The following is a 26,637-nucleotide window of genomic DNA, read 5'->3' on the forward strand; positions in this document are numbered from 1 at the left end:
AGTTTTTTTTTATTGTTTTAATTTTTAATTTCCACGCCATAGTTTAATTGTTCCAAAATGAAGTTATTTTGGCCACATCATTTAAAAAAACATACCTATTTACCAAATTGGAGAGTCATATTATACTTAAATTAAAAAAAGGGTCAAATTATATTAACTATTTGTGTAGAGGGTTCTTTTTGTAAGGTGAGAATACATCATAATCTAGCAAAACAAGATGTCGTGAAGAGATGATGGAGAGAAAGATCGGAATAAACTCTAGAAAACAAGTGCGGTGCCAGGTGGTGGTGACGGACACAATAAGGAAATAAGAAAGATCAAAACTACAATTGTTGGTTATAATTGTAAAAAGAAAGTTGTAAAGAGAATTTTAAAACACTAAATTTGTCAGAAGATAAAAAAAATCCCCTTAAAATGAGACTTAAAACTTCTATTTATAAGTCTTGAAAAAGAAAATTATGAAAAGAAAGTGGGCATGAACGTGCTAAAATGATAAGTAGTAGAATTGAAAGTGGTTACTTGAACATGAAAAATGGAAGATAACTTAAATAGATAATGAGTATAGTAGTGGTTAATGAAAGTTGCACCCACTTGAAATATTTTAACAAAAAATCATGGTTAAATATGAAATTCTTAATAATTTTCGTATCGGAGCCTTCAAGTCATGCTCTCTAGGACATCTCAAAAGTGGAAATCTTGTCAACCTTCTAAGGTTATTCCCAAACAATCGTATGTGGAATTGTGATATGGACGCTTTTATTGCAATAGTAGTTTTAGTTTTATTTATTTATTATATCAGGTTTTATTAAGAGTTTTAGTTTTACTTATTTTCTCTATTATATTAGCTTTTTATTTTCTTCATAAACTCTAAGTTTGAAATTCTATTAGGACTCTTTCCTTTATTATTAACAGTCTATAAAAGGTTGCCAATGTGAAATAAAGAGAAGCAATTATTCTATAAAAAAAGAAACCTTATTTTGAAAAGGGGTTCAATCAAGGACGAATCTGCCTTTTGAGTAACCATAGGTCGAAGCAAAAATTCTTTCTCGTCTAGACCTGTGACTAGATCCTACACCAAGGCGCATAACAACTTGGTATTCGAGGAAGCTGTCATGGGTGACGAAAAGACTTTGACAGCCAAGCTGGAGATTATCATGGAACAAATGGCTACAAGGCAACAAGCATTAGAGGATCAGATGGCGATACTATCTCTTTTAGTTCAAAAGATAACGAAAAGGGATTCAGGAAAAAAAAATAAAACAGCGAAGGCAGGAAAAGGAAATCAGTCTTGCAACACAGTGGGTTTATGGTCTCACGATACTTTAAGATAGAATTTCCCACTTATGATGCTGATGGAAATCCTTTAGGGTGGATAAAAAAGATGCGAATTTTTTTTTTGGCAATCAACGAACTAACAAAGAAGACAAAGTAGGCTTAGCTTTATTCCATCTCTTAAGAGAGGAACAATTGTAGTTTGATCAAATGGAAGAAAAGGCAAATCTTGATTGGGGCAGTTCAAAAAGTGTTGTCATGTAATGTTTGGGCTACCTATGAGTAATAACCCCTTGGGGAAACTTGCCAACTTGAGACAAACTGGGACTCTAGAAGGATATCAATGCCAATTTCAATCACTATTGGCTAGGACTGCTGATCTTAAACATCAATAAGAAGTAAACCTCTTTACTGCCGGGTTGGTAGAAGAACTTAGAAGTGATACTGAGAACAAGCGGAAAACCTTAAAGTTGTAATGAATATGGCTCAAACATTGGAATGTAAACAAAATGTCTCTTCCAAATTGTCATCTCGAGCCATCTTGAACTGACCAACTTCCCAAAACATTGACAACAATTCAATCATTTCAATAACTAAGAGCATTGCAAAGGGAGGGGGACAAACAACAGAACCAACAGGGAACAACAACAAAATAGGTTCTTCTAGACCATTTATTAAGAGATTGACAGGAAAAGAAATGGCAGAAAGAATGACAAAAAGGCTATGTTATAATTGTGACGAGTCCTATTCCATGAGACACAAATGTAAAATGTTATTTTGGATAGAAGCACCAAATATTAAAGGCAAGCAAGATGATGATGAGATAGATGATTTTGAATAAGTTTTGAAGTTTATTCTGATTTTGAGCTTGAGCTCAACTCTGAGGAGGGGATTAATGATATGGACACTTTTATTGCAATAATAGTTTTAGTTTTATTTATTTATTGTATCAAGTTTCATTAAGAGTTTTAGTTTTACTTATTTTCTCTATTATATTAGGTTTTTCTTTCCTTCGTAAACTCTAAGTTAAGAATTCCATTAGGACTCGTTCCATCGTTGTTATTAAAAGTCTATAAAAGGCTGCCAATATGAAATAAAGAAATAAGCAATCGTTATTTTGGGAAAGGGTTAGTTAAGGCCGAATCTGCCTTTTGAGTAAATATAGCTCGAAGCAAGAATTCTTTCTCGTCTAAACCAGAGACTAGATCCAACGCCAATGCACAAAGAAAATGTTCCCAACAAAGTTGTTCTCAAAAGTGCTCATGAAAAAAACAATATTTTTCGAAACTACTATTAACTTGACAGTTAGCTACACCCTCAAAAATTTTCAACCTTCGTACCGAGCCAAAATAACATTATTTCTATTTCCTTCTTTACAAAACATGTGATTAGCTTCGGTTTCAAGTTGCATGAAATATGCAGCCCATAATCTAGAAAGAGCAATGTCATTTAACCAAAACATTGCAACATAATGGGAAAGAAATCGTAGATTCATTCCAAGTTCTTATTTGAACCATGTCTAAGCAAACAACACAAGCATAATAAGGCAACCATAGATGCAACTTTAGATTTAACTTTTTTTACCCATATATTCCAATCTTTTAACATAACATTTTAAGAGTTGTAACTCAAGGTGGAGAAATATTCAGTGTCATCACAGAAGTTTCCTCAGGGAACAGAGAGATTAAAGTCTTTTTTACCACTTGTGTACATACCATCGTATTCCCCTACAATTCCACAATCAGGTATTGCCGGTGTTGACTTTTGAGCCATCCGGAGTGTACTTCTCCATGAGGTGGCTCAATTCAGCATCAAACTCCTTTTCAAGCTCAACTTCTTCCTGCCAATGCCTCTCTCTCATGCCAACCATCTTCTCTTCATGTGCTCTGATCAGCTTGTCCCTCTCTGCCACAAAAGCCTGCATCTCTTCATCCTGGAACTTTATGAATTTTGCAATTTCATCCGCCCTACAAATAATTTTTCAAAAGATATGAAAAGAAAAATACACGATTATCTCATAACTTCAACAGGTAAACAGAAAAGAGATATCTAGCAGCATTTCATCTTATGAGATTAAACCACCTGTTTTTATGTGAAAGGGTCATATACTATAAGATTACCAGTATCAATCAAATTACACAAGGAAATTCACAGAAGTATCAAAATTATGTACCTGTGCCTGTATTCCTCTGTATTTGAAGGATTGGGGTTAGACCGCTTGACCTTCTCCCGCTGTTGCTGCTGCAGCTTCTCAAAACTCTCTTCCTTCTCATCCCTGGCTTCATGGATAAATTTGATTCGTTCCTTGAAGAATTGCTCTTGGAAATCCATCTGGAAAGGGCAAAAGAAGAAACACAGTTAACATGAAGCAGAAAAAGAATTACTATTCTATCAAGCAGAAAATTCCTAGGGAGGACAATCGCATGCTCTTCTTCGTCTACTTGAACATCAGCCAACATGCAACAGATGGTTAAGCACATGAATCTACATCATGCTGAAGTTGCTCATAGTCTGGCTAAATACCTTAAATGCAAGCCTAGCAAATAGCAAGATTTACCCCGTAAGCATTGGTTGTAATAATAAAATGCAAATGCCAATTGGAACTTTCATTTTAGATACGCGGCAACTTTTATGATCACCACCACCATCTTTTAGTACTAATAATTAGTGATTGGCGGAAACATGGCATAAGTACCGAATAAAATTCGAACAGACAAAATACATAAATAGTGCACTAAATAACAACTGATTGAACCAAGGCAGTGATGCTGACATGCTGTGCTACAAGGGCATGTAGTACACAACTTTGAAATCCAGATACTGAGCATGTCAACAAAAAACCATGATCCAGGAAAGGTAGACAGCAAGCAATATTGATTATGGCAAACATGCATTATTAATCAATCCTATAAGATATCACAAACCAGTAGGTTACTAATATGTACTACTGTATAAAATTACTAACTAATACACCAGAACCAAATGTCCGGCAACAGGCATGTGAAGATTTGAAGTAATTACCTCTTCTTTGTTCTGTTCATGCTGCATTTTGGTTCTTTGTCTTACAATCCTGTTCTCCTCCAGTGTCTTCCGGAGCCTCTCACTCACAATACCAAAAGACTCTTCAAGAGCAACTTTTTGCCTTTGTTCTTTTGCAACCTTGTTCTTGTAAAAAATAAGCTGCTGGTTGTCCTCACTCATTTGCCTGATCTGCTTAACAACCATCTCTTGATAGGATCTCATCTCAAATTTCAGCCTAGATTTGCCTAATCAACAGATCAGTTATACAGCACGTCAGTCAACTGCCTAAGTATCTGCAGGGCTACTTATTTGTGAAGAAAAAAATACAGAAAAATCTCATGCATTTATAGCTATCTTGCATTTTATCCCTGCATGTAATACAATCGTTGTCTTCAGTTAAATAGAGAGAACCTTGAGAATGCTGGTTGAAGCTGTCTAGGTCTTCCTTCATAGCCATATAACCATAAAGTTGGCGCTTCCCGCCTGGATAAAATAAGACCCTACGTCGTTCCCAAGCCTCCCTATGCGTTCCTTGCTCAGCAAAATGCTTATGTAGCCGTTCAGCTTCTAAATAACCCCTAGCCGTGCTCTCAAAAATCAGAACACTCATCCCACGATGACCCTGTGGACCATACGAGTGGCGAGCCTTCACAGCAGCATATGAGCTGAAATAATCAAGAAGCTCTTGGTTTCCCATACCAATCCACTGAAGTATAATACAATAAATAATAAGTTAAAGTTAGAGCAGGAGACAGGAAACAAGTATTTCCACTGAAAAGAGAAACAACTAGCTTCATTATTTTAGTATATTAGAAAATAAATATTGCAAAAGATATTGCAGTACCTTATCGTTCTCATCTTGTTCCAGCCTTGTGTTCATTATCATAACCATAGGTGGCCAGACTATTTCATGATCTTTTTCTTCATCTTTTAAACCCTTCCATTTGCCAAAAGCTTCACCAGAAGGAATAACTGAAGTACCCCTTCTACACAATTCCTCATCCAAGAGTTCAGCAAGTTCACGATGGAGTTTCACCCTTTTTGCTCCTTTTGTTTTGGCATGTGTCATCAGAGGCTGAAGGCCTCTATACCAGTCAATGGCACCAGGACCACCCTGGCATGCTGGGCAGTGCCACTGCCTTGCTGGGTCGTTGATTTCCTCAATTCTCAATGCATCTAAACTCGAGAAAAATTTCTTAAACCATCTATTATTCTTTCTTGTCTCGTGGCTCTTTTGACTTGAATCTGAATCAAAGTCATCGGTTAGAAGTTCATCATCAGAATCATCAATAGCATTATCATCTGAGTCATCCTCAACATCATCAATATCATTGACCTCTTCAACCTCAGTGTTTACATTGTTTTTTCCATGATCATCTTGTAACCCCCCGGATGGATTGGAACCAGTTCTAGATTGCCAATTCCATCCATACTGAAGGGGTGGGTGAATGACAGGATGTGGTGGCACATTGTTGTTCTCAATAGTCTTGTTGAATGTTTGGGGTCTTGCATTTCCTCTGCCAGTTGCCATCCTGGAATCAGTATTATGAGTATCCCAATCATTGCCAGAGGCTCTTCCTGATACAGCATTAGTCCGCATCGCTCCCCGCGGTTTACTATTGGAATTTTGAGGACCCCAAGGTCTTGCAGCACTGCTTCCAGTTCTATTCTTAGGCTTCCTTTGAATAACCTCCCACTCACCATCGTCTTGAGGCAAACCCAGGTTCATGTCCGCTACACCCTGGCTTAGCTGCTCAACCTTGGAGCTAGAGGATCCAGATATGTCTTTCCCCTTGGACGATGGGTTGTTAATACCACCATAAACAAAAGGATTCCCATTCCCTTTTCTTGAACTCATCCTCTAACGCAATCCTATAGTAAGATGTCATAAAATCGACATTTAGTAGTACATAGTCTTAAAAATAAACAAGATCGACAACAATTAACTACGAAAATGCCTGTAGATGGTGTTGTCAGCAAGTGTCTCAAGCTATAAATTGGTTGTACGATCACTATACCCTAATTGTCAAAGCTGTTGCCCAAAACTCAATTACAAAGGATATTTCAGTCAACCATTACTTGCAAAGATCAAAACATTTACGCATTGCACTGGGTTGGCCACAGAATAGAGCTAGCAATCGGTGCATCCGTGTTATATCTCAACTCAAACATGATTGAAATAACTAAAAGTCTAAAACATGAACATGGCACGAAATTTTAAACATGTCAAATTTTAGACAGAAACAAGACAAACTACAGGCGACAATACATCATTAACACCGCTAGTATGTTTGAAGTTAGAACTCTTAGGTATGGCAGGGCATGACAAGATTAACACGAACAACATGGCTAACCTGTAAAATGAGAGCAGCAGCAAAAATGATGGCACGAACTGCAGCGGCAACGATAACGACAACAATGCCATAATGAGACAGAGAAACCGTTAAATAAAAACCAAGCAATATAATTAAGAAACTCAGAAAATCATTTACCCCACATCTAAGAAAAAAAAACTAGGGTTACCTCACAAAACGGTGAAAAGCCAAAAAATTTACCTCTAATAATAGGGTAGACGCAGGGGCGCAGTGTAAGCATAGAGCGTGTGGAGCTGCGGGGCCGGTAAGGCGAGACAGGGTTGTGGAGTAGAGCAGAGTAGCGACAGTATGAGAGTGGAGAGTGAGCGTCGGCTTGGAAAATGAAATGAGCAGGAAAGTTTTTAGGTTAGCTAATAGCTGGAAAGCATTTTAAGCGTCATTTCATTTGTACCACCAATAAAATCGACGGGTAGCGGAGGTTGAATTAATAATAAATATAAGTTTGGATAAATTAGGCAATTAGTCACTATGGTTAAATTTTTGTTTTGATTACTTAATTACAAAGTTATAATTTATTCATTGAATTATTTAAAAATTTTTATTTAAGTCACTGAATTACTTAAAAGTTTTTATTTAAGTCCTTAGTCCATTATCTTTTTTTTAAGTGTTTTGCCAACAAGTTCTAAATTATAATTCGACGATTGGTATGGTGAATTAGTACCTATTAATGAGTAGAAGAACATTATTTAAATCGAAATTGATTTAATGATTAGTGTCGGAAGTTGGAGAAAAAAATTATTGGTTCGTAAATTTGTAATATCCAAAACTGTTTAATTTAAAATTTGAATAATAAAAGAGAAGAGAGCTTTCAATTGATAGTGCGAACAAAAAACTATATAATATCAATTTTAACAATCCAGTCATTTTTATTTTATATTTTCTTTTAAATTTCACACGAATTTTCGCACTTGAATTTATAATTAAAAATTTTGAGTGATTAACCCTTTAAATTGTAAGGAAAACATCATAAATGTCACATTAACTTAACCAATATTGTTTTATATAATTTCTTTTTTAAAATTTACGAGTTATATCAATTTTCTTGGTTTGGGTAATTACAAGATTAAAAAACAAGAATTTTATATCAGTTATGGAAACATACGCTTTTCACGGTATAAACCCCAAATTAATTTAAGCCAATATGGGTTTTGAAAATCAAACCCCAAACAAATTTTCGAAAGTCTAAACCAAAATAAAACAATGCTTTAAGCAAAAATGATTACCTTCGATTCAAATTAATGGCTAGCCACGCTACGATTCGATAAATGGAAGAGAAGAGATTCGGCTTTTATATCGCTTGTTATTTGTAAGAATTAAGATGTTGATCATTTTTTTTTTGTTTTTAATTTCCACGTCATAGTTTAATTGTTCCAAAATGAAGTCATTTTGGTCACATTATTTAAATTTTTCCACATTGAATCACGAGGTCAATATCGTTAACCTTGAATAATCTAATCAATATTTTCTATTAAAAAACAAGCATTGAGTTTTAAAATAGGGTAAATTACGTTAACAATCACCTAACTTTGGGGTAGCTGGTAAAACAGTTATTTAGGTTTCATTTTAGTCACTCAACTTTTAAAAAGTTACAAAACAGTTACTAACGTTATAAAAAAGTGACAAAATAGTCACTGATTAACAGTTTTCGTTAGTGTGTTAACGGGACCGTTGATGTGGCAAGTTAACCAACTGATGGGTCTTGGTTTAGGGCAGGTTTAGGGAAAAAATTGAAGGGTTATGGGTTTTAAGGTAAAAAATTAGAAAAAGATTCTGATTAAGGGGATTTAGAGAAAAAAAAAGAAAATCGATTTGGAAAAATTTTGATTGTGATTTGGGTTGGTTTGGTTTGAAATTGATTTGAGAATCGATTAAGAAAGTTGGTTTAAGGTTAGAAATCGATTCAATAATCGATTAACAGGATATAAGGTTAGAAAACGATTGGACTTTTTTGTTTGGGGAGAAAAGAAGACGAAACTAGAAACCATTCAGTGTTTTTGATTCTCAGCGACAATGGTCAATAGAAGAGAAGCTGCCAATGTTGTTAGATCCACTTTAACGGGTAAGTTGTTGCATTTAGTTTTTTTTATTTTTTGGATTTAAGGTTATTTTGATTTAGGGTTATTTTAGGTTATTTCGATTTTAATTTTAATTTAGGGTTATTTCGATTTTGGTTTTATTTGTTATTAATGTGCATGATAGATTATGGTTTGGTTATTAAAGTGAATGACATATAATGTGTATTGTATGCCATGTGCATGATGTTTGTTGTTTATATCTGTCATTGTTTGTATCCAAGCTGCTATATTGTATGTAGCAATATCAAATTTGTCATTTACCTTCTATATTGTACTGGTTATTGTCTATTATTGTCTGCCATGTGCATGAAAAAAATGGTTGTGTTTGTATTAAATTATTTTTGTATTGGTTATTGTCTGCCATGTGCATGACAAAAATGGTTATGTTTGTATTAATTTATTTTCTATTGGTTATTATCTGACAGAAATGGTTAAAGTGTTTGCCTATGTTGTCTGCCTTTATTGATGACTAATTTGCTTGGCAGGTTTAATTTATGACAATTTTAATGAGAATAAAAAAGAAATGTCTGGTAGTGATGCATTTGAAAGTGATGTGTCTAATAGGATAAGAGTTAATTTAGATGGTTTAAACATGGATGGTATAGAAATAGGTGAACTGTGTGATAGTGATGATTTTAGAAGGTTAGATAGTGCACATGAATCTGACTCATATGGCCAAAATTGGCCTGAATTCAACCTAGAGAATGACATGAGTAATTCTAGACTTAAGGTTGGAATGTTATTTAAGTCTAAAGACAGTCTTAAAGAAGTTGCCAAGCAGTATGGTAGGTTGAATAGATATTTTATTAAGTTTCCCAAAAATGACTTAAAAAGGTTAAAGGTAATCTACAGTGAAAAATGTTCTTGGTTTATATGGGCCTCTAGACTAAATCCTAATGATCCTACTGACCAGACTTGGCAAATTAGGAGTTCAAACCCTAACCATACTTTTTCTAAAGTCTAAAAATAAAAATGTAACCTCAGCTTGGATAGGTGAACTTTATCAAAGAAAATTCATTGTTGATCCTAATTATTCTCTGAAATCATTACAATAAGATGTCAAAAAAGATTTATGTTGCATAGTCTCACTAACCAAATGTAGGAGGGGTAAACTTAAGGCATTAAAATTAATTGAAGGAGCTCATAAGGCTCAATATGAGAAGATTTATGAGTATTTGTACCAAAATGAGGGGACAACAACAATCTGTTATCTGGATAACAGGTTGTTTCAAAGGATGTATGTCTATCTGCAGGCATGCAAAGATGGCTATAGGGCCGGTTGTAGGAAGATAGCAAGTTTAGATGGACGTTTTTTGAAGGGCTACTATGGTGGCTACTTACTTGTAGCTATTGGGATAGATGCAAATAATGAAATCTATCCTCTTGCATATGCTGTTGTCGAAAGTGAAAACCAAGCATCATGGCTTTGGTTCTTGGAGTTGCTTGTAATAGACTTGGAAATTGTGAGCTCGTACCAAATATCTTTCATGTGTAACAAACAAAAGGTAAAACTCCATTTATTTATTTTTTTATGTTGTTTCTATTTAGGGTTTAGGGTTTGTCAAAGAATTAAACTATATTTGTTCTAATTACGGGGACTTTTAGAAGCAATATGTATGTTGTTTCCTAATAGAAAAAAAAGACATTGTGTTGGACACCTACGTATCAATTTTAAGAGGCTAGTTTTCGAAAAAAAATTGAAAGATTTGCTTTAAAAAGTTGCTAGAGCAAGCACTACAAGGGATTTTGTGGATGCCATGGATGAATTGAAGAAAACCAATCAACATGCGTATGATTGGTTGAAGAAAAAGAACCCTACTCACTAGTCAAGTTCTCACTTCTCAATTAGGAGCCATTCTGACATGTTGGTGAATAATCTTTCTAAATCCTTTAACAAGGTAAACCCCCATGTTTTATGTTTCTTACTAATCATTAACAATTCACTAATCCTTTATGTTTGTACTGGTAGATGATACTGGAAGCAAGAGGGAAACCTATTCTGACCATGATGGAAACAATAAGGACCAAGATTATGTTGCTTATTGTCAAGAAGAAAGAAGAAGCTGACAAATGGAAAGGAATGTTGTGTCCAAAGATCAAGAAAAAGCTGGATGTAAATATAAAAGATTCATTGAGGTAAAGTTACCATTTTTAATCTTCCTAATGCCTTTATTCTGACTTTATGTTGCTGGTCACATACTGTTTTAGTGAGTGTTTTTTAATATGCATGTAGTGACTATTTTTGTGTATGACTATTTTTTAATATACATGTTGTTGACTATTTTTTAATATGCATGCAGTGATTGTTGGTGTGTATGACTGTTTTTTAATATACATGCTATTGACTATTTTTTAATATGCATGCAGTGATTGTTGGTGTGTATAACTGTTTTTTTAATATACATGTTGTTGACTATTTTTTAATAATATGCATGCAGTGATTGTTGGTGTGTATAAATGTTTATTTAATATACATGTTGTTGACTATTTTTTAATATGCATGCAATGAGTATTTTTTTAATAATATATATGTAGTCACTGTTTTTTAGGGGTGTGTGTGTGTATCATTGTTGGTAGGGCTACTCACAATGTTATTTTAGTGATTTTTTAACTAAGCATGGTGACTGTTTTTTAGGTGTGTTCCATAACATGCTGGTGAGGACAAGAATTAGGTTGAATGTGGTCCAGGAAGCCAGCATGTGGTGAACTTAGTTGAGAATTCCTACTCTTGCAAGAATTGGGATTTCACTGGCATCCCTTGCATGCATGCATTGGCTGTCATTCATCTAAAAGATGAGTTCCCAGAGACCTATGCACAAACTTGGTACATCAAGCAAACCCAACTTCAAATTTACTCCAGCTTTATAAGGCTAGTAAGGGATCATAAACAATAGGTCTATTTGTCAAACATGCTACCAATATTGCCTCCTACACTAAGAAGGCCACCTGACAGACCTACTAAGGTGAGAAGGAAAGAACCTGATGAACCACAAATAACTGAAAGGTTGAGTAAGAGAGGGGTGGACATGAGGTGCAGTAAATGCAAAAGAATAGGCCATAATAAGAGAAGTTGCAAATAGGAAGTTGGCCAAAACATTCTATTATGTCATTTGCCTTAAGTTAAATCATATTACCTCTGTTTATGAATTTTTTTGACAGATTGCACTTTTTCCTGTAGGTTAAAAGACATAAAATTAGTGTTTACAACCAAGTGGTTGTCCCAACTTAGCAACAGGCTACCCCAAATCAGCAAGAGAGTACCCCAACTCAATAGGCTGCCCCAGCTCACCATAAAGATGCTGCCCTAAGAGAAAAGCTCCCTTTGAAGAGAAAACCAACCACTGTTAATGGATGCCTCCTACTCAAGAGTCATTTATGACATACCAATGATGATATTGTGAACAATCCTTATTTTGTTAACTTTTTAAAATTGTGTAAATTTGCCTATGATTGTTACAGTTGATAAACTTAGGCATATAGTCATTGAATTTTTTTGTAAATTTGCCTACAATTCACATCTGTTCAATTATGTTGAATTGTAGGAAAATTGGCAATATTTTGCCTATCATTCCTTTTGTAAACAATTTGACGTTTTAGCCTTAATATAGAGCATTGATCCATGCAATTTGTGTTATCTCTTCTAACATATGAGTATTGAAAAAACAAGCAGAACCCATCTACTTTTTGCGGTACCATCTTTATTCTCTCTGTAATCGACCCAATTTGCCTTGGCCCGTTAGAATCCAAAAAATCAGAAAACAAAAAACCAAAATAAAAATTATTATATAAATTCCAAATGTCCATAATACAATGGCCCAACAGACCCAATAAATTTAACCCCTTAGCCCATTACATTAGACCCAAACAAAAGTCCCAACCCAATTACATAAAGCTTAACCCAAATTTTACAGGTCCAATTTTCTTTGCAGCCAAACCCGACCCAGTTACTAAGTAACCTAAAGCAGATCCAATTCCATGGGCCCAAAAGCAAACTGGACCAAATAACCCAAATACAATGGGACCTCAGAAACTTTAGGGTTTCCCTCTGTGCCGCAGCGACCTCCAATGCATCTCTTCACTGCCGTATACTTCCGTACGTCCACGTTAATTGAACCTGTGAGAAGAAAAATAACAGAATACAAGCAGAGCAGAAAAAAGAAAAAAACCGTATATTTTGATTATTTTTACCTGGCTATAAAAAGCCAAATATTATCACTGTAGAGGACTTAAGTTTTTTTGAATACGAACGCAAGAGATATCAACCAAAATAGCAAAAAGAAAAAAGACTGATTCGAAGGTATTTTCATGCTTTTATATCCCATGCACATCAAATATAGTGTATATACGTATATAGAGATACATAGAAAGAGAGATAAAACCTTTTTTTTTTTTTACCTTTTTGGCACTCAGAAAATGAGACACCGAGAGGTTTTTTTGAGTTTTCTCGACCTTGGCGGGATCTTTCGGGTGTTCAGATCATAAATCTAGATCGGGGAGAAAAAAGGTGAAAAAGGGCGTTAGTTTCATAATTCCAGCCGCCGCTCACGGCAGTCGCCGGTGACGGACGGACGGTGGTCCGATCGCTGAAAATAGATGCCCTAGAGAGAATTCCCCCCATTTCTTTTTTTTTTAAAAAGCATGAAGAAATGAAGATTTAAATTTTTTTTGGGGTTTTATAACATGTTTAAAACGACGTCATTTAAGGCCGTTTCAATGGCCTCAAAACGGCATCGTTCAGGCACCAAAACTATGTGACCCGACCCTTTGCCCTCAAGATCGGCGTATTTATGAGGTGAAGGGGATATTTACGCGATTAGTCCCTCCCTTTCGTGCCGACTTTTAATTTATATTTTCTTTGTTTTTTTTAATTTTTCCTGGAATTCGTGTGTCATTTCAACTTAGTCCGCACCTAAGCGCCGCGTTTTGGGACTTGGGACATTTGCATTTTTAGTCCTCGTTTGTTGGTGCGCATTTTATTCTGGTCATTAACTCTATTTTAATAATTTGATTTGTTTATAAATTATCCTCTTGATTTTGTTTTTGTTTCAATTGAGTTTTTTTAGTTTTGTGATTCTTTTACTCTTTTTAATTTATTTATTACTCATTTAAAAAAAATTATTTTAATATATTATTTTGAGCCATTTCCTTGATTTTTACATTAGCTTAGTTCCTTATTTTTATACTTTCATGTGAATACATTTTTAATTGTTTTATTTTGGTAATTTGTCTATTTTAAAATTCTCTTTTATATAATTCTATGTTTTAAAAATTCATATGATGTTTATTCTCATACATTGTTACTATATATATATATATGCACATAATTTATACTAAATTACTTATTTAAATTCCCTTTCAAATATGCATGTATATATTTTTATTTTAAATTCATTTAGGTATATTATTTGTTTCTTTTAAGGACCCAACTTTAAATTATATTTTGTTTATTTCAAGCACTCTCTCATATTATTATTCTTATATATATACATTATTTATATTAAGTTTTCACTTTATGTATATTATTAATTGTTGATGAATAAATCTTGTTTCAAATTATTTTGCATGATCATTGATTTCATATTATATAGATTGTTAGTTATATATATTCTTTTGGATTTTTTATATGGTTGTATTTATATAGTTCATCTATGTTAAAAACTTCTAATATGTGCACTATTTGTCTTAAAATTTTATATGGGCATACATTATTATTTTTATGTACATAATTTATATTATATGTTTCTTTATAAATTTTGGTTTTAAATTGTTTTGTATAGCACTAATTTTAAATTTCTTCTTATAATACTTATTTTGAAATTCATTCATATGTTAAACTTTATATTTTATATTTTTATTTATTTCATTATTTATTTCAAATTTTTGTATGTATTATTTGTTTATATACATATAATTTACTTTTAGATTGTTTTTTTTTACATTGTTAATTTCAAATTTATCTTCCTTTACATTATTTCTTTTAACATTGTTCATTACCATTTAAAAGTTTTTTTTTGTTTCATTGTTTAAATAGATTTTTTTATTTAATCTTTATTTAGAAATGTTAAATAGTGTATGTTGTAAGATTATTATCATTGGGTGTGTTTTGATTTACATGTTTGTATTGTCAATAATTTGTATAATATGTTATTCATGTATGTTTTCCATATTTGTTACTTTGTTTTTTCATTTCCATGTATTGTATTATGATTGAGATTGCCAACTTATTTGCCTAAAATCATTCATTTCATTTTCTTTACTTTGAACAAACCGAATAAATGTATTTCAAGTCCGTTTTATCATCGCTCCTATTTAAAAAACTTCCCAAAATAAGGTAATATTTCGTATTTGGAAATTCAAGAAATCGTGCCCTAATGTGTTGGGTTTCAATTTTCCATTTAACCGAATAACTAAATATCCTTTCGAAATTTCATCCATGTTTTCTTAAATTAAAAAATAAGGCAATGTTTCATGTTTATAAATTCGAGAAATCCTACCCTAACGTGCTGGGTTTCGATTTTCTGTTGACCAAATAACCAAATATCCTTTTAAAATTTCAATGCATGAATTTTGGAAATCATAAGATGATCTTGGTATCGAGGGTTTGAAATATTGTACCCTAACGTACTGGATATGATATTTTATTCCTTCAGGACAAAGGAGTCTTAGCATCCAATTCAAGTATATTCAAACAATTTTAAATGGGATTGTATTCTAAAATCTTTTCAAATTTTCGACATTAGGACATTAATTAATCAATTAGGTACCAATTTTCAGCGTTACGGGGGTGCTAACCCTTCCTCCTACGTAACCGACTCCTGAACCCATTTTCTTAACTTTCGTATGCCAAAATCAATATTTTATTAGGTGATCCGATCACATCTAAACAAAAAGGATTGGTGGCAACTCCATACCATATTTTAAAGTCGATCCCCGTCAAAATTTAAAAATGGTTTCGACAGCTTGGCTACTCCACTGGGGACCAATAAGAGAGTCAGACCGTAAAATTGATTATTTTCTGTCTTTTCGTTGAAAATTGAGAATTTAATTTGGAAAGTCACGATTCTTTTGTTGCATTTGTTTGTGATCCTTATGATTGTTGTGGTTTGAGTCCCGTAGAATACTCTTGTCTTGTATTGCATGACCGTTGTACCTTTTAAGTGGGAGTGAGAAACTATGCTTTCGTGAGGTTTTCACCTCCGCATGGGCTAGTGGATTATTTCCGGGATACATCCGTACCTATGTCTTCATGAGATTTTCATCTCCGCATGGCTATAGGAAAATGTATTCCCCTGTACTGAACTCGATCCATATGAGCCTATAATGGGTGAGGATTAAGGAATCTACTGGTTCAAGTACCCTATCTTTAGAACCGAACTACATATAGTGAATCCTAAGAGCCCATCCTTAGGTAGAGCTATGCTGAACCTTAGCGGTCACCCAGATAGGTGTTTGATTATCTTTATTTTGTTTGCTTTAAATTTTATCATTTGTATATGATATTGACTTGTTGTGTTTTTTTTTTTGCTGTAATTGCATGACATTGCATATTTAAAGAAGTGTCGATTCACGTTCCTTTACTAAGTTAGAAGGCTTGCTATGGAGAATGAATTTCTTGCTAAAGTGGGGGATAATACGGCTATCTGTATATGGTCAGAGAAGTTGTAATTAGAGAAAGAGGATAGTCTAGCTGAGGGGTATATATCGGAGCTGTGGGACTTCACCCGTATTAGCGTGACACAAAATGAGCTTCAGGAATTGAGAGATATATGGGCCCATTGGAATGATGAGACCAAGCAATTATTCTACCATAATCATGACGATATACCCTACTTGCTCGACATCAAGGTGGACAAGCATTTGTTTTGTGCTATGGCTCAGTTTTGGAACCCTGCCTATAGCTATTTCACTTTCGGGAAGGTGGACTTGGTGCCCACTGTGGAGGAGTATACGACCTTGCTTTGTTGCCTAAAGATCCAAGTCAACAAAGCCTACTCTACTTTTGTGAAGAAGTTAATGAATATTACTGGGATGAGTGAACAGTGGGTTACAGCTCAAATTCAAAAAAAAAATGGATAGTAAATGCATTTCTTGGGTGAGTTTGAGGGACTTGATTCTAGCACATCCGGATATAAAGAAGAAAGTTGACGTCTTTGCTTTGAGTATCTATGGTTTGGTAATCTTTCCTAAAGCTTTGAGGCATATAGATGAAGCAGCCGCTGATTTATTTGATCGTCTTGATAAAAGGGTTACACCTGTACCTGCAATTCTAGCTGAGACATTCAGATCTTTGAATATGTATCGGAGGGCTGGTGAAGGCAGATTTATCGGATGAGCGCAGCTATTATTGGTAAGGTTTCATGGATATTTCTGGAAGGTGGACAAAGTCTCTTACCAAGTCTTCTTTGAGAATTATTCCCCATTAAAAGAGGAAGCAACTATGCAAAGGAGGGATGACATATCAGAGGAAAAGTGGATGGCAATTCTTCAAAATCTCAAAGAAGAGGATGTTGAATGGAGAACCTTTTGGATGGTCCCCAACGAGATTTTTTATAGGTGTGGGAGTTTTGATTGGGTACCTTTGCTTAGAATTTGGGAAGATGTTGGATATGCCCCTTTGCTCGTATTAAGGCAGTACAAGTCGAGGCAATTTATACCGGTGACACATGGGTTAGCTCAATGTGAGTTCCCATATAAAGGGGACAATTATAAGAAAAAGGTTCGAAAGATTTCTGATGCTTGGAAGCAAACCAGCTGGATGAAGAGATTGGCTGTTGGTTCAATGACGACTCTTGAATACAATGGGTGGTGTAGTAAAAGGATTAATGACAATATCCCTGGGCCAAGTTTAGAGGGCACTCAATCAATGGAGGAATACTTGCAAATGGTCCCATCAGAGCTAGAGATCATAAGGTAAGAATTTAAAAAGAGGAATTTAGAGCTTGGTAAGAAGATAGAACAACTAGAAGAGGAAAAGATGTATTTGAGACTAGATGTTGATGTTCAGAAATTGGAGACTGAGAAATTAAGAAAAGGAAAGAATAAGGCCGAGGAGGATCTAGATAGTTTGAAGATGGATTATAAGAAGCTACATCTATCGATGAGAACTGTCGGGTTGGGGAAAACTTCAGAGCTGTGGCGTCCAGAGATTTGAGAGGAAGATCAAAGTTGATCGGTGGGAAAGGAAATTTCAAGAGGCTCAAACGTGAAATGAGGCCCTAGAGAAGAGTCTTTCGGAAGCCCAAGATGAGAAGAACGGATTGAAAGCTGTAATAGCCGAATTAGAAAGATCGCTTCATCAATATCGTAGCCGCAACTCTGTAATAGAGCTAAATGAGAGCTTAGATAGAATTGAAGAACTGAAAAGGAAGGTTCAAGGAATTGAAATTGCACTACAAAACAGTGAGCTCCGTATTGAGTTTCTTGAAGCAAGTAATGAGCAACTCCATCGATCTCAAGGTCAAATTAGAGACAGAGACTACATTATGGGTGAGGCTATAGCCCGGATTCGAGAAGTTGCTGACCATCTACAGACTTTAGAAATTCAAACAGATGTATTGAGTGTGAAATACGAGCTAGAATTAGACCGGGGCCGAGAGCTGGCTTGGTTGCTTAGGAAAGTGAAATTTTTGAGCCTTAGGGCTAGGCCGCATCTGTAATCTATTTCTACGTAAAGAACTTTGTTTTCTAGTAAAGTTTTCTAAATGAGCCTTTTTCCATTCACTTCATGCATCTGCATTATATTACATCATATGCATTAAAGTCCATCAAAAGATCCTAATTAATTAAAAATTATTTTAGTAATCTAAAAACCGACAAAAATCTACCAAGTACGCATCCTTACGGTACACGAAGAAAAACCAAAATAATGGATAAAAGATTAGAAAGGTTGAAACAAATGCAAAAGGAGATGCAAGAACAAATGCAAGAACAGATGCAAGAGAAAATGGCTAAGATCTAGCATGACATGAGGGACCAAATGCTAGAGTCTCAAAGAAATATGATGAATCAGATATCCCAATTGCTGGCTAAGGGGCAGGAAAAAGGAAAAAAAATGCTACGATCAATGATGAAGAGAACAATGAGGAGCTTCTTTATCCTCTGGATTTTACCCCAACTAATGCCCAAGCACCACTGGAAGTAAACCTACGAAAACTATCTGTTACAATCAGGCCTCAATAGTTTCAGGCCAAGGATTTGATTCCAATAAACTTTCAGGCTGGCTCAGGCTCTAACCCAGAAGATAACCCAATTAATCTAGTTGTTCCTGATTTGGATGAAGTTGTGGAAGGGGAGAGGGAAATGATAGAATCACAAAAGTAGTTAGAGGACCGATGTAAATGGCTAGAGGAAAAATTCAGGGCATTGGAAAACGCTGATAGTCATCATGGAATCGACGCTAAAGTTTGGTCACAGACTTAGTACTTCCTTACAAGTTCAAAATGCCAAAATTAAGAAGTATAATGGGACCAGTTGCCCCGAGGCTCACATCACTATGTTTTGTAGGCGGATGACTGGGTATGTTAACAACGATCAACTACTGATCCATTTCTTCCAAGACAGTTTGGTGGGGGCAGCATCCAAATGATACAATCAGCTGAATCGTACTAGGATTAGTTCATGGAGAGATTTAGCACAAGCATTTATGAAGCAGTACAACCATGTGACGGATATGACTCCTAATAGGATTACTTTGCAGAACATGGAGAAGAAACAGAATGAGAGTTTCAGACAGTATGCATAGAGATGGAGGGAAGTGGCCATCCAGGTTCAGCTACCGCTTTTAGAAAAAGAAACCACGATGCTCTTTATCAATATTTTAAAGGCCCCGTTTATTACTCACATGTTAGGAAGTTCCACAAGAAGCTTCTCAGACGTGGTAGTGACTGGAGAAATGATTAAGAATGTAATGAGAAGCGGAATGATAGAGGCAGGGGAAAATTCTAAAAAGTCAGCCCCGTGGATAAAGAAAACGAGGTGAATAATACAAATATGGGGTATTCAAAGTCAGTTGCTGTAACCCAACTAAGAGCGACGACTGCTGGTCAGGGCTTATCAAGACAAGAATCTGGTGCGAAGAAAAATGTTGAGAAACTCTAATTTACGCCAATCCCAATGACATTTAGGGAGCTATATCAAAGTTTTTTTGATGCGCATGTGGTGGCCCCTTTTTATTTAAAGCCATTACAGCCCCATACCCCAAATGGTATGATGCAAATGCTCAATGTGAGTACCATGCATGAATCACAAGGCATTCGATAGAAAACTGCACTACTTTTAAGAAGTTAGTTGAAAGGTTTATTCAAATGGGCATTGTGAAATTTGATAATGCACCCAGTGCAGAAAATCCGTTACCTAGTCATATCGATAGTGGAGTAAACGCGATAGGTAGAAATATAGGGAGAAGGATTAATGCAGATATTACAGAAGTAAAAACTCTTTTGAAATGGGTCTGAACGGAGATGACAAAAGAGGGTTAGTTATTTAGAATCCAGAAGGGAGTTGTGAAGAGATAGAAAACTACTGTGAGTTCCATCATAAAGAGGGGCATAAAATTAAAAAATGTAAGGAATTCAGGGCTTTGGTGCAGGGCCTTTTGGATAACAAAGAGATAGAATTCTGTGAAGAAGTTAAGGAAGAAGGGAGTATATACGAGTCAGAATCAACAACGAATGTCCCTAAAGTCAATTATCATATGGTCATTATTTTGCATCCTAAAAATTAAGCAGGGATTCAGATGACACCAAATATCGTAATTCAAAAACTAGTAGTTTTCTCTTATAAGGATAGCAAAAGGGTCCCTTGGAATTATGATTATAATTTAACAGTCCCAGGAAAGGAGAGTTCAGTCAGTGCTTTAAAGGAGGATCAAAATATAGGTTCTCACACGCGTAGTGGAAGACGCTATGATTTGATAAATGCTCGAACAGAACTTGTAAAAGGAAAAGATTCAACAGTGGAGTAAAATAAGGGAAAAGTCGTTGAGCCTGAGCCACCAGTTAATGAGCCAGTAAAAAAGGAAGAAGCTAAAAAATTCTTGAAATTCCTAAAACATAGTAAGTATAGTGTTGTGGAACAGTTGCATAAGTAGCCAGCTCGCATATCTATACGAGCTTTACTCTTGAGTTCGGAGGTACACATAAGTACATTGATGAAAGTGTTAAACGAGACGTATGTGACCAATGACATCTCTGTCAATAAATTGGATCAACTAGTTAATAACACAAGTGCTGATAACTTCATTTCTTCAATGACGATGAAATACCACCAGGAGGTATGAGATCCACTAAAGCCCTACACATAACCACCAGATGCAAAGGGTACACATTGTCAGGAGTCTTGATAGACAATGGGTCGATACTGAATTACCCTTGTCTACATTAAATAGATTACCTGTGGATAGCTCATACATGAAGGGATGTTAGAATATAGTGCGGGCATTCGATGGCACAGAAAGAAGAGTCATGGGGAAAATAGAATTACCTTTGTTGATTGGCCCAACTACATATGAGGTGGATTTCTTAGTGATGGATATTAAACCCTTCTATAATTGCTTGTTAGGGAGACCTTAGATACATTCAGCAGGGGTAGTGCCTTCGTCGCTACATCAAAAGTTAAAGCTAGTACAGAAGGTCAGCTGGTGACGACGTCGAAGAAGATATTATTGCAGCTGTAACTAGTGATGTGCCATATGTGGAGATAGATGGTGAAGCAATTGAATGTTCTGTTCGGTCTTTGGAGTTTGTAAATGCAACATTCATCATTGAGGGAAACAAGATTCTGACACCAAAAATATCCAAAACTACAAGGATGGGGTTACAATTGATGGTAGAAAAATGGGCTTTACAGGGAAAAGGACTTGGAAGACACTTCCAAGGAAGAGTTGAAGCTCCAATGTTGAAGGACAAGCATGATCACTTTGGCTTAGGGTACAAGCCTGATGCGATACAAAGAAGGAAGGAACTGGAAAGGAGACAAGAAAGAAGAAGAAATTGAAGAAATGTTGGGGAACACACATATCAATGCCATATCCGAAGAGACAGCTGAAGGAATGACCTTGTCAGATATTTGCCCTTATGAGCCTGGGAGTGTTCTGAACAATTGGACTACAGAAGAAATTCCTGTAGTTTTTAGAGCTTATTCAAAGTAATGTAAAAAACACACTTGTTGCTTTAAGCCCAGAGGCAATAAGGATTTCTTTGTGAAATAGGCTCATGTTCAAGCATCATTATTTTAATGAAGTACATTTTTGCTATCATTTGGAATGAATATTCTTTCATTCTTTCCATATAAATAATTATTCTTTCCTCCATGTGAACAATTATTTCAGATTCTTTCAAATCATTCTTTTATCTCATTCATAATCATACTATACAAGTAATTATTCTTAAATTTATTCAATTCTTTGTATATTTTTGTACCTATAATAGGTCCCTGGATATCAATGTCACGAGTGACGCTATTACTGACTCAGAATCACTTTTTGAGTAAGACATTCCTAAGACTTTGAAGATGACAGGGATTGTGACTTATCTCTGGACTTGTTAAGAATGGTAAAACAAGAGGAAAAACAAATTCTACCTCATAAGGAGATAGTGGACATGGTGACCTTGGAAGAAGGAAAATTTGTAAAAATTGGAACGTGCATAACCGAAGAAATAAAGCGAGACCTTGTTGGGTTACTTCAAGAATTTAAAGATGTCTTCGCATGGTTGTACCAGGATATGCCCGGGTTAAGCACCGATATTGTAGTGTATCTCCTTCCAAAAAAAGAAGATTGCAAGCCAGTTCAGTAGAAACTTCGAAGGATGAGGCTAGACATTGTGCTAAAAATAAAGAAGAAAGTCAAGAAGTAATTTGATGCTGGATTTCTGCAGGTGGTCAAATACTCGGAATGGGTAGCCAACATTGTGCCTGTTTATAAGAAAGATGGAAAAGTACGAATGTGTTTGGATTATAGAGACTTGAATAAGGCTAGCCTAAAGGATAACTTCCCCTTGCCTCACATCGATACTCTAGTGGATAATACGACAGGTTAGTCGTTGTTCTCCTTTATGGATGGCTTCTCGAGATATAATCAGATAAATATGTATCTTGAAGACATGGGAAAGACTACCTTCATAACCTTGTAGGGTACATTCTGTTATAAAGTGATGCCGTTTGGGCTGGAGAATGCTGGAGCGACATATCAAAGGGCCATGGTGACCTTATTCTATGATATGATGCACAAAGAGATCAAAGTTTATGTCGACTATATGATTTACAAATCTGGAATCGAAGAGGAGCGCAACTAAGTTTTGAGGAAGTTGTTCTTGAGATTGAGAAAATTTCAACTAAAGCTCAATCCAACAAAATGTACTTTTGGAGCTAGATCGAGAAAACTGCTAGGCTTTGTAGTCAGTGAAAAGGGAATTGAGATTGACTCTGACAAAATTTGTGCAATACAAGAATTGCCTCCACCGCGTACTCAAAAAGAAGTTCGAGGTTTCCTTGGAAGGTTAAATTACATTGCTCGATTTATTTCACAATTAACGAAGAAATGTGACCCCGTATTTCGTCTTCTTAAAAAACTCAACTTAGGTGTATGAGATGATGAATGCCAGATGGCTTTTTATAAGGTTAAAAAGTACTTGGCAAGTCCCTCAGTGCTGTCACCTCCAAGCCCAGAAAGGTCGTTATTACTGTATTTAGCAGTGTTTGATAACTCTATGGGATGTGTGCTTGGTCAACATGATGAGTCAGGAAGAAAAGAAAGGTCGATATATTACCTCAGTAAGAAATTCACTGAGTATGGATTGAGATATTCGCCAATTGAGAAATTGTGTTATGCTTTAATTTAGACAACTTGGAGGTTGAGGCAATACATGTTGTACCATATGACCTGGCTAATTTTGAAGTTGGACCCTCTAAAATATATGATGGAGTCAAATGATTTGAATAGAAGGATGACTAGATGGAAAATTCAGCTTTCTAAATTTGACATAGTTTATGTGAGCCAAAAAGCCGTGAAAGGGAGCGCAATAGTAGATTTTCTGGCCAGTAGAGCTCTAGAAGATTATGAGCCCTTCAATTTTGATTTCCCCAATGAAGAGCTAATGTATGTGGCAACTACTGAAGTGGACACTATAAAAGATCATCTTTGGAAATTGAACTTTGATGGAGCCTCAAATGCTGTGGGTAATGGAATTGGGGCAGTCTTGGTATCCCTAAATAGAGATTATTATCCATTTACATGTAAATTGGATTTTGATTGCACAAATAATATGGTAGAGTATGAAGCATGTATCATGGGACTTCGTGCAGCCATAGAATATAGATCAAAGCGCTGGAAGTATATGGAGATTCTGCACTAGTGATTTACCAACTTAAAGGTGAATAGGGGAGGAAAGACCCCAAATTGATCAATTATCGAAGATTAGTTTTAGGTTTAATTGAGGAGTTTGATGATATCGCCTTCAATTATCTTCCGCGAGATGAAAACTAGATGGCAGATGCTTTGGCTACTTTAGATTCCATAATCAAAATGAGCAAACAAGAGGATGTAAAACCCATTCGAATGAGCATTTATAAAGCCCCAGCTCATTGTTATAATGTGGAAGGAGAAGAAAGACATGACCACCCTTGGTATCAGGATATATTGTGATATGTGAGAAATCATGAGTATCCTGACCAAGCAACGGAGAATGATAACAGGATATTGAGGAGGCTAGCCTGTGATTATGTCTTAGATGGGGAGATCCTGTACAAATGAAGAAAGGATCAAGTGCTATTGAGATGTGTGGATGCTGTTGAAGCTAAGAAAATCTTGGAGGAAGTTCATGAAGGAGTTTGAGGAACGCATGCCAATGGTTTCACAATGGCAGGACAAATTATGAGATTTGGATATTATTGGTCCACCATAGAGGAAGATTGCATCAATTATGCCAAGAGGTGTCACAAATGTCAAATTTATGGTGACAAAATTCATGTGCCTCCTTCGCCTTTGCATGTTTTGACTTCCCCATGGCCTTTCTCCATGTGGGGCATGGATGTCATAGGGTCAATCTCGCCGAAAGCTTCGAATGTGCATTAATTCATCTTTATAGTCATCGACTATTTCACTAAATGGGTAGAGGCTGGTTCATATGCCAATGTGATTAAGACAGCAGTCAACAAATTTTTAAAGAAGGAAATTATATGTAGATATGGAAGGCCTAAGAGAATCATATATGACAATGTATTAAATTTGAACAATAGCATGATAGTAGAGGTCCGCAGTCAGTTCAAGATTAGACACCATAACTCATCGCCGTATCGCCCAAAAATGAATGAGCCAATGGAAGCAACCAATAAAAATATTAAGAATATTGTGGGGAAAATGACTGAAACTTACAGAGATTGGCACGAGAAGTTACCATTTGTTTTCTTTGCTAATCGAACGTCTGTAAGGACTTCTACCGGTGCAACGCCTTTCTCTTTGGTCTACGGACTGGAGGCGGTTCTACTTATCGAAGTTGAGATTCCTTCTCTCCGACTTTTGTCAGAGGTGAAGTTAGATAAAGTAGAATGGATCCAGTTTCAATATGATCAGTTGAATTTGATCGAAGAAAAGAGGCTAAGGGCTATCCGTCATGGTCAGATGTACCAAAAACAAATGATGAAAACTTATGACAAAAAGGTTTGCCCAAGAGAGTTTCATGAGGGAGATCTTGTATTGAAAAAGATCATTCCCATACAAAATGATTTCAGAGGGAAATGGATGCCAAATTGGGAGAGACCTTATGTGGTGAGAAAGACTTTATCCGGAGGAGCATTAATTTTGACCGAAATGGATGGGAAAAAACTTGCCTAATCCTATTCAGTCAAGAAGTACTATACTTAAAGAAGGAAAGAGGCCAAAGTGAAACTCGCAAAGGGCGCTTTGAGACCTTCAAAAAAAATGAATGAATAAAAATAAAAAGATACAAAAGGAGAGACCAAGGTGAAAACCTGCGAAGGGCGCCTTGAGACCAAAGGGGATTTGAGCTGAAAACCCAAAAAGGGCGGCTCAAATTTTGATCAAAGATGGGGAAGGCAGTGATTTTGCTATACCTAAGTTAACAAGGAAAAGGGTATGCTACATCTTAGGGCATTGATGAAGTACTTCTGATCCCCTAAACACATGGAAAACTCAAATTGGTCTTTGAGAAGTCCGTACAGAGAAACTCAGTTTACGATATTAGGGGTACCTAGTCTTCATCTTATTCATATTAAATTGGTTATCTTTGAAATATTTTTCTTTTTCAAGATATGCATTCCCAATCAATTTCCATCTTATTTTTATATCTTTGATAATTTATTCACTTCGAGCTATGCTCCAATTCAATTCCATTCGTATCTACTGTTATGATTTGTTGCAAGCATGTTGCATTGAAATAATGATTAATGGACTAATAATACCTTCATAAAAGAAGTTTTGCATATTACTCTAGAAGCTTCTAAATTATACAAGAACCTAAAATAGACTATTGTTTAGAATGAACCTGGCTTAAGGTTTGGAAATATCTGAGAAGGAAGAGTCTAAATTAAGACTATCTCTTCGGATTTCTGATTGAACAAAATGAAAAGGTATTATGCCAGTGACAAAGCTTCAATGAATAAGCAAGCAATGTTCACTAAGCATTAATAAGGGATTATTCTTGGGGAAGAAAACTCTACATTCATAAATGTTTGGCCATGATACCCGGGGGTGTTGTAATAGACCAAACCGATTGAAAAAGTTTTAGATCCTATGACCTGAGTTGCAATGGGAGGGTTTAAAGATTAGGTCCTACAGGTAGACCTTGAAGTTATAGCAAGGCAAGCTTGCTGAACAAGAATGTGATTGTTTCTTCTAATTTTCTGTCGAGAAACACCAGCTGAACAAGATGGCAGCGTAA

At 35.6% G+C, this 26,637-nt stretch overlaps 1 protein-coding gene across 2 annotated transcripts; it reads right to left on the reverse strand.

Annotated features, from left to right (window-relative positions):
* Positions 1 to 2,814: 2,814 nt before the first annotated feature.
* On the reverse strand, positions 2,815 to 7,075 carry LOC107896872 (protein SUPPRESSOR OF GENE SILENCING 3). Of its 2 annotated transcripts, XM_016822169.2 has the most exons (7): positions 6,849 to 7,075; positions 6,648 to 6,685; positions 5,138 to 6,165; positions 4,705 to 4,999; positions 4,294 to 4,538; positions 3,446 to 3,603; positions 2,815 to 3,239 (listed from the first exon to the last, which is right to left on the reverse strand). In XM_016822169.2, exons 3-7 carry the CDS (start codon positions 6,149 to 6,151, stop codon positions 3,014 to 3,016), a joined length of 1,938 nt encoding a protein of 645 aa, XP_016677658.2. In that variant the 5' UTR covers positions 6,152 to 6,165; positions 6,648 to 6,685; positions 6,849 to 7,075; the 3' UTR covers positions 2,815 to 3,013. The 2 variants fall into 2 exon arrangements, with proteins under 2 accessions (XP_016677658.2, XP_040935328.1); XM_041079394.1 differs by lacking the exon at positions 6,648 to 6,685 and having other exon boundaries at positions 6,849 to 7,025.
* Positions 7,076 to 26,637: the final 19,562 nt, after the last annotated feature.

Source organism: Gossypium hirsutum, chromosome A10 (genome assembly GCF_007990345.1).
Source record: "Gossypium hirsutum isolate 1008001.06 chromosome A10, Gossypium_hirsutum_v2.1, whole genome shotgun sequence".
In the NCBI taxonomy this organism is placed as follows: Eukaryota; Viridiplantae; Streptophyta; class Magnoliopsida; order Malvales; family Malvaceae; genus Gossypium; species Gossypium hirsutum.

Bases quoted from the DNA above. Each gene is read 5' to 3' on its own strand.
- LOC107896872 (XM_016822169.2), bottom strand. From the start codon at position 6,151: ATGAGTTCAAGAAAAGGGAATGGGAATCCTTTTGTTTATGGTGGTATT. The intron at 5,000-5,137 runs GTACTGCAATAT...ATTATACTTCAG, and splicing joins AACAAGATGAGAACGATAAG to TGGATTGGTATGGGAAACCA. The intron at 3,604-4,293 runs GTAATTACTTCA...TGCCCTTTCCAG, and splicing joins ATGAACAGAACAAAGAAGAG to ATGGATTTCCAAGAGCAATT.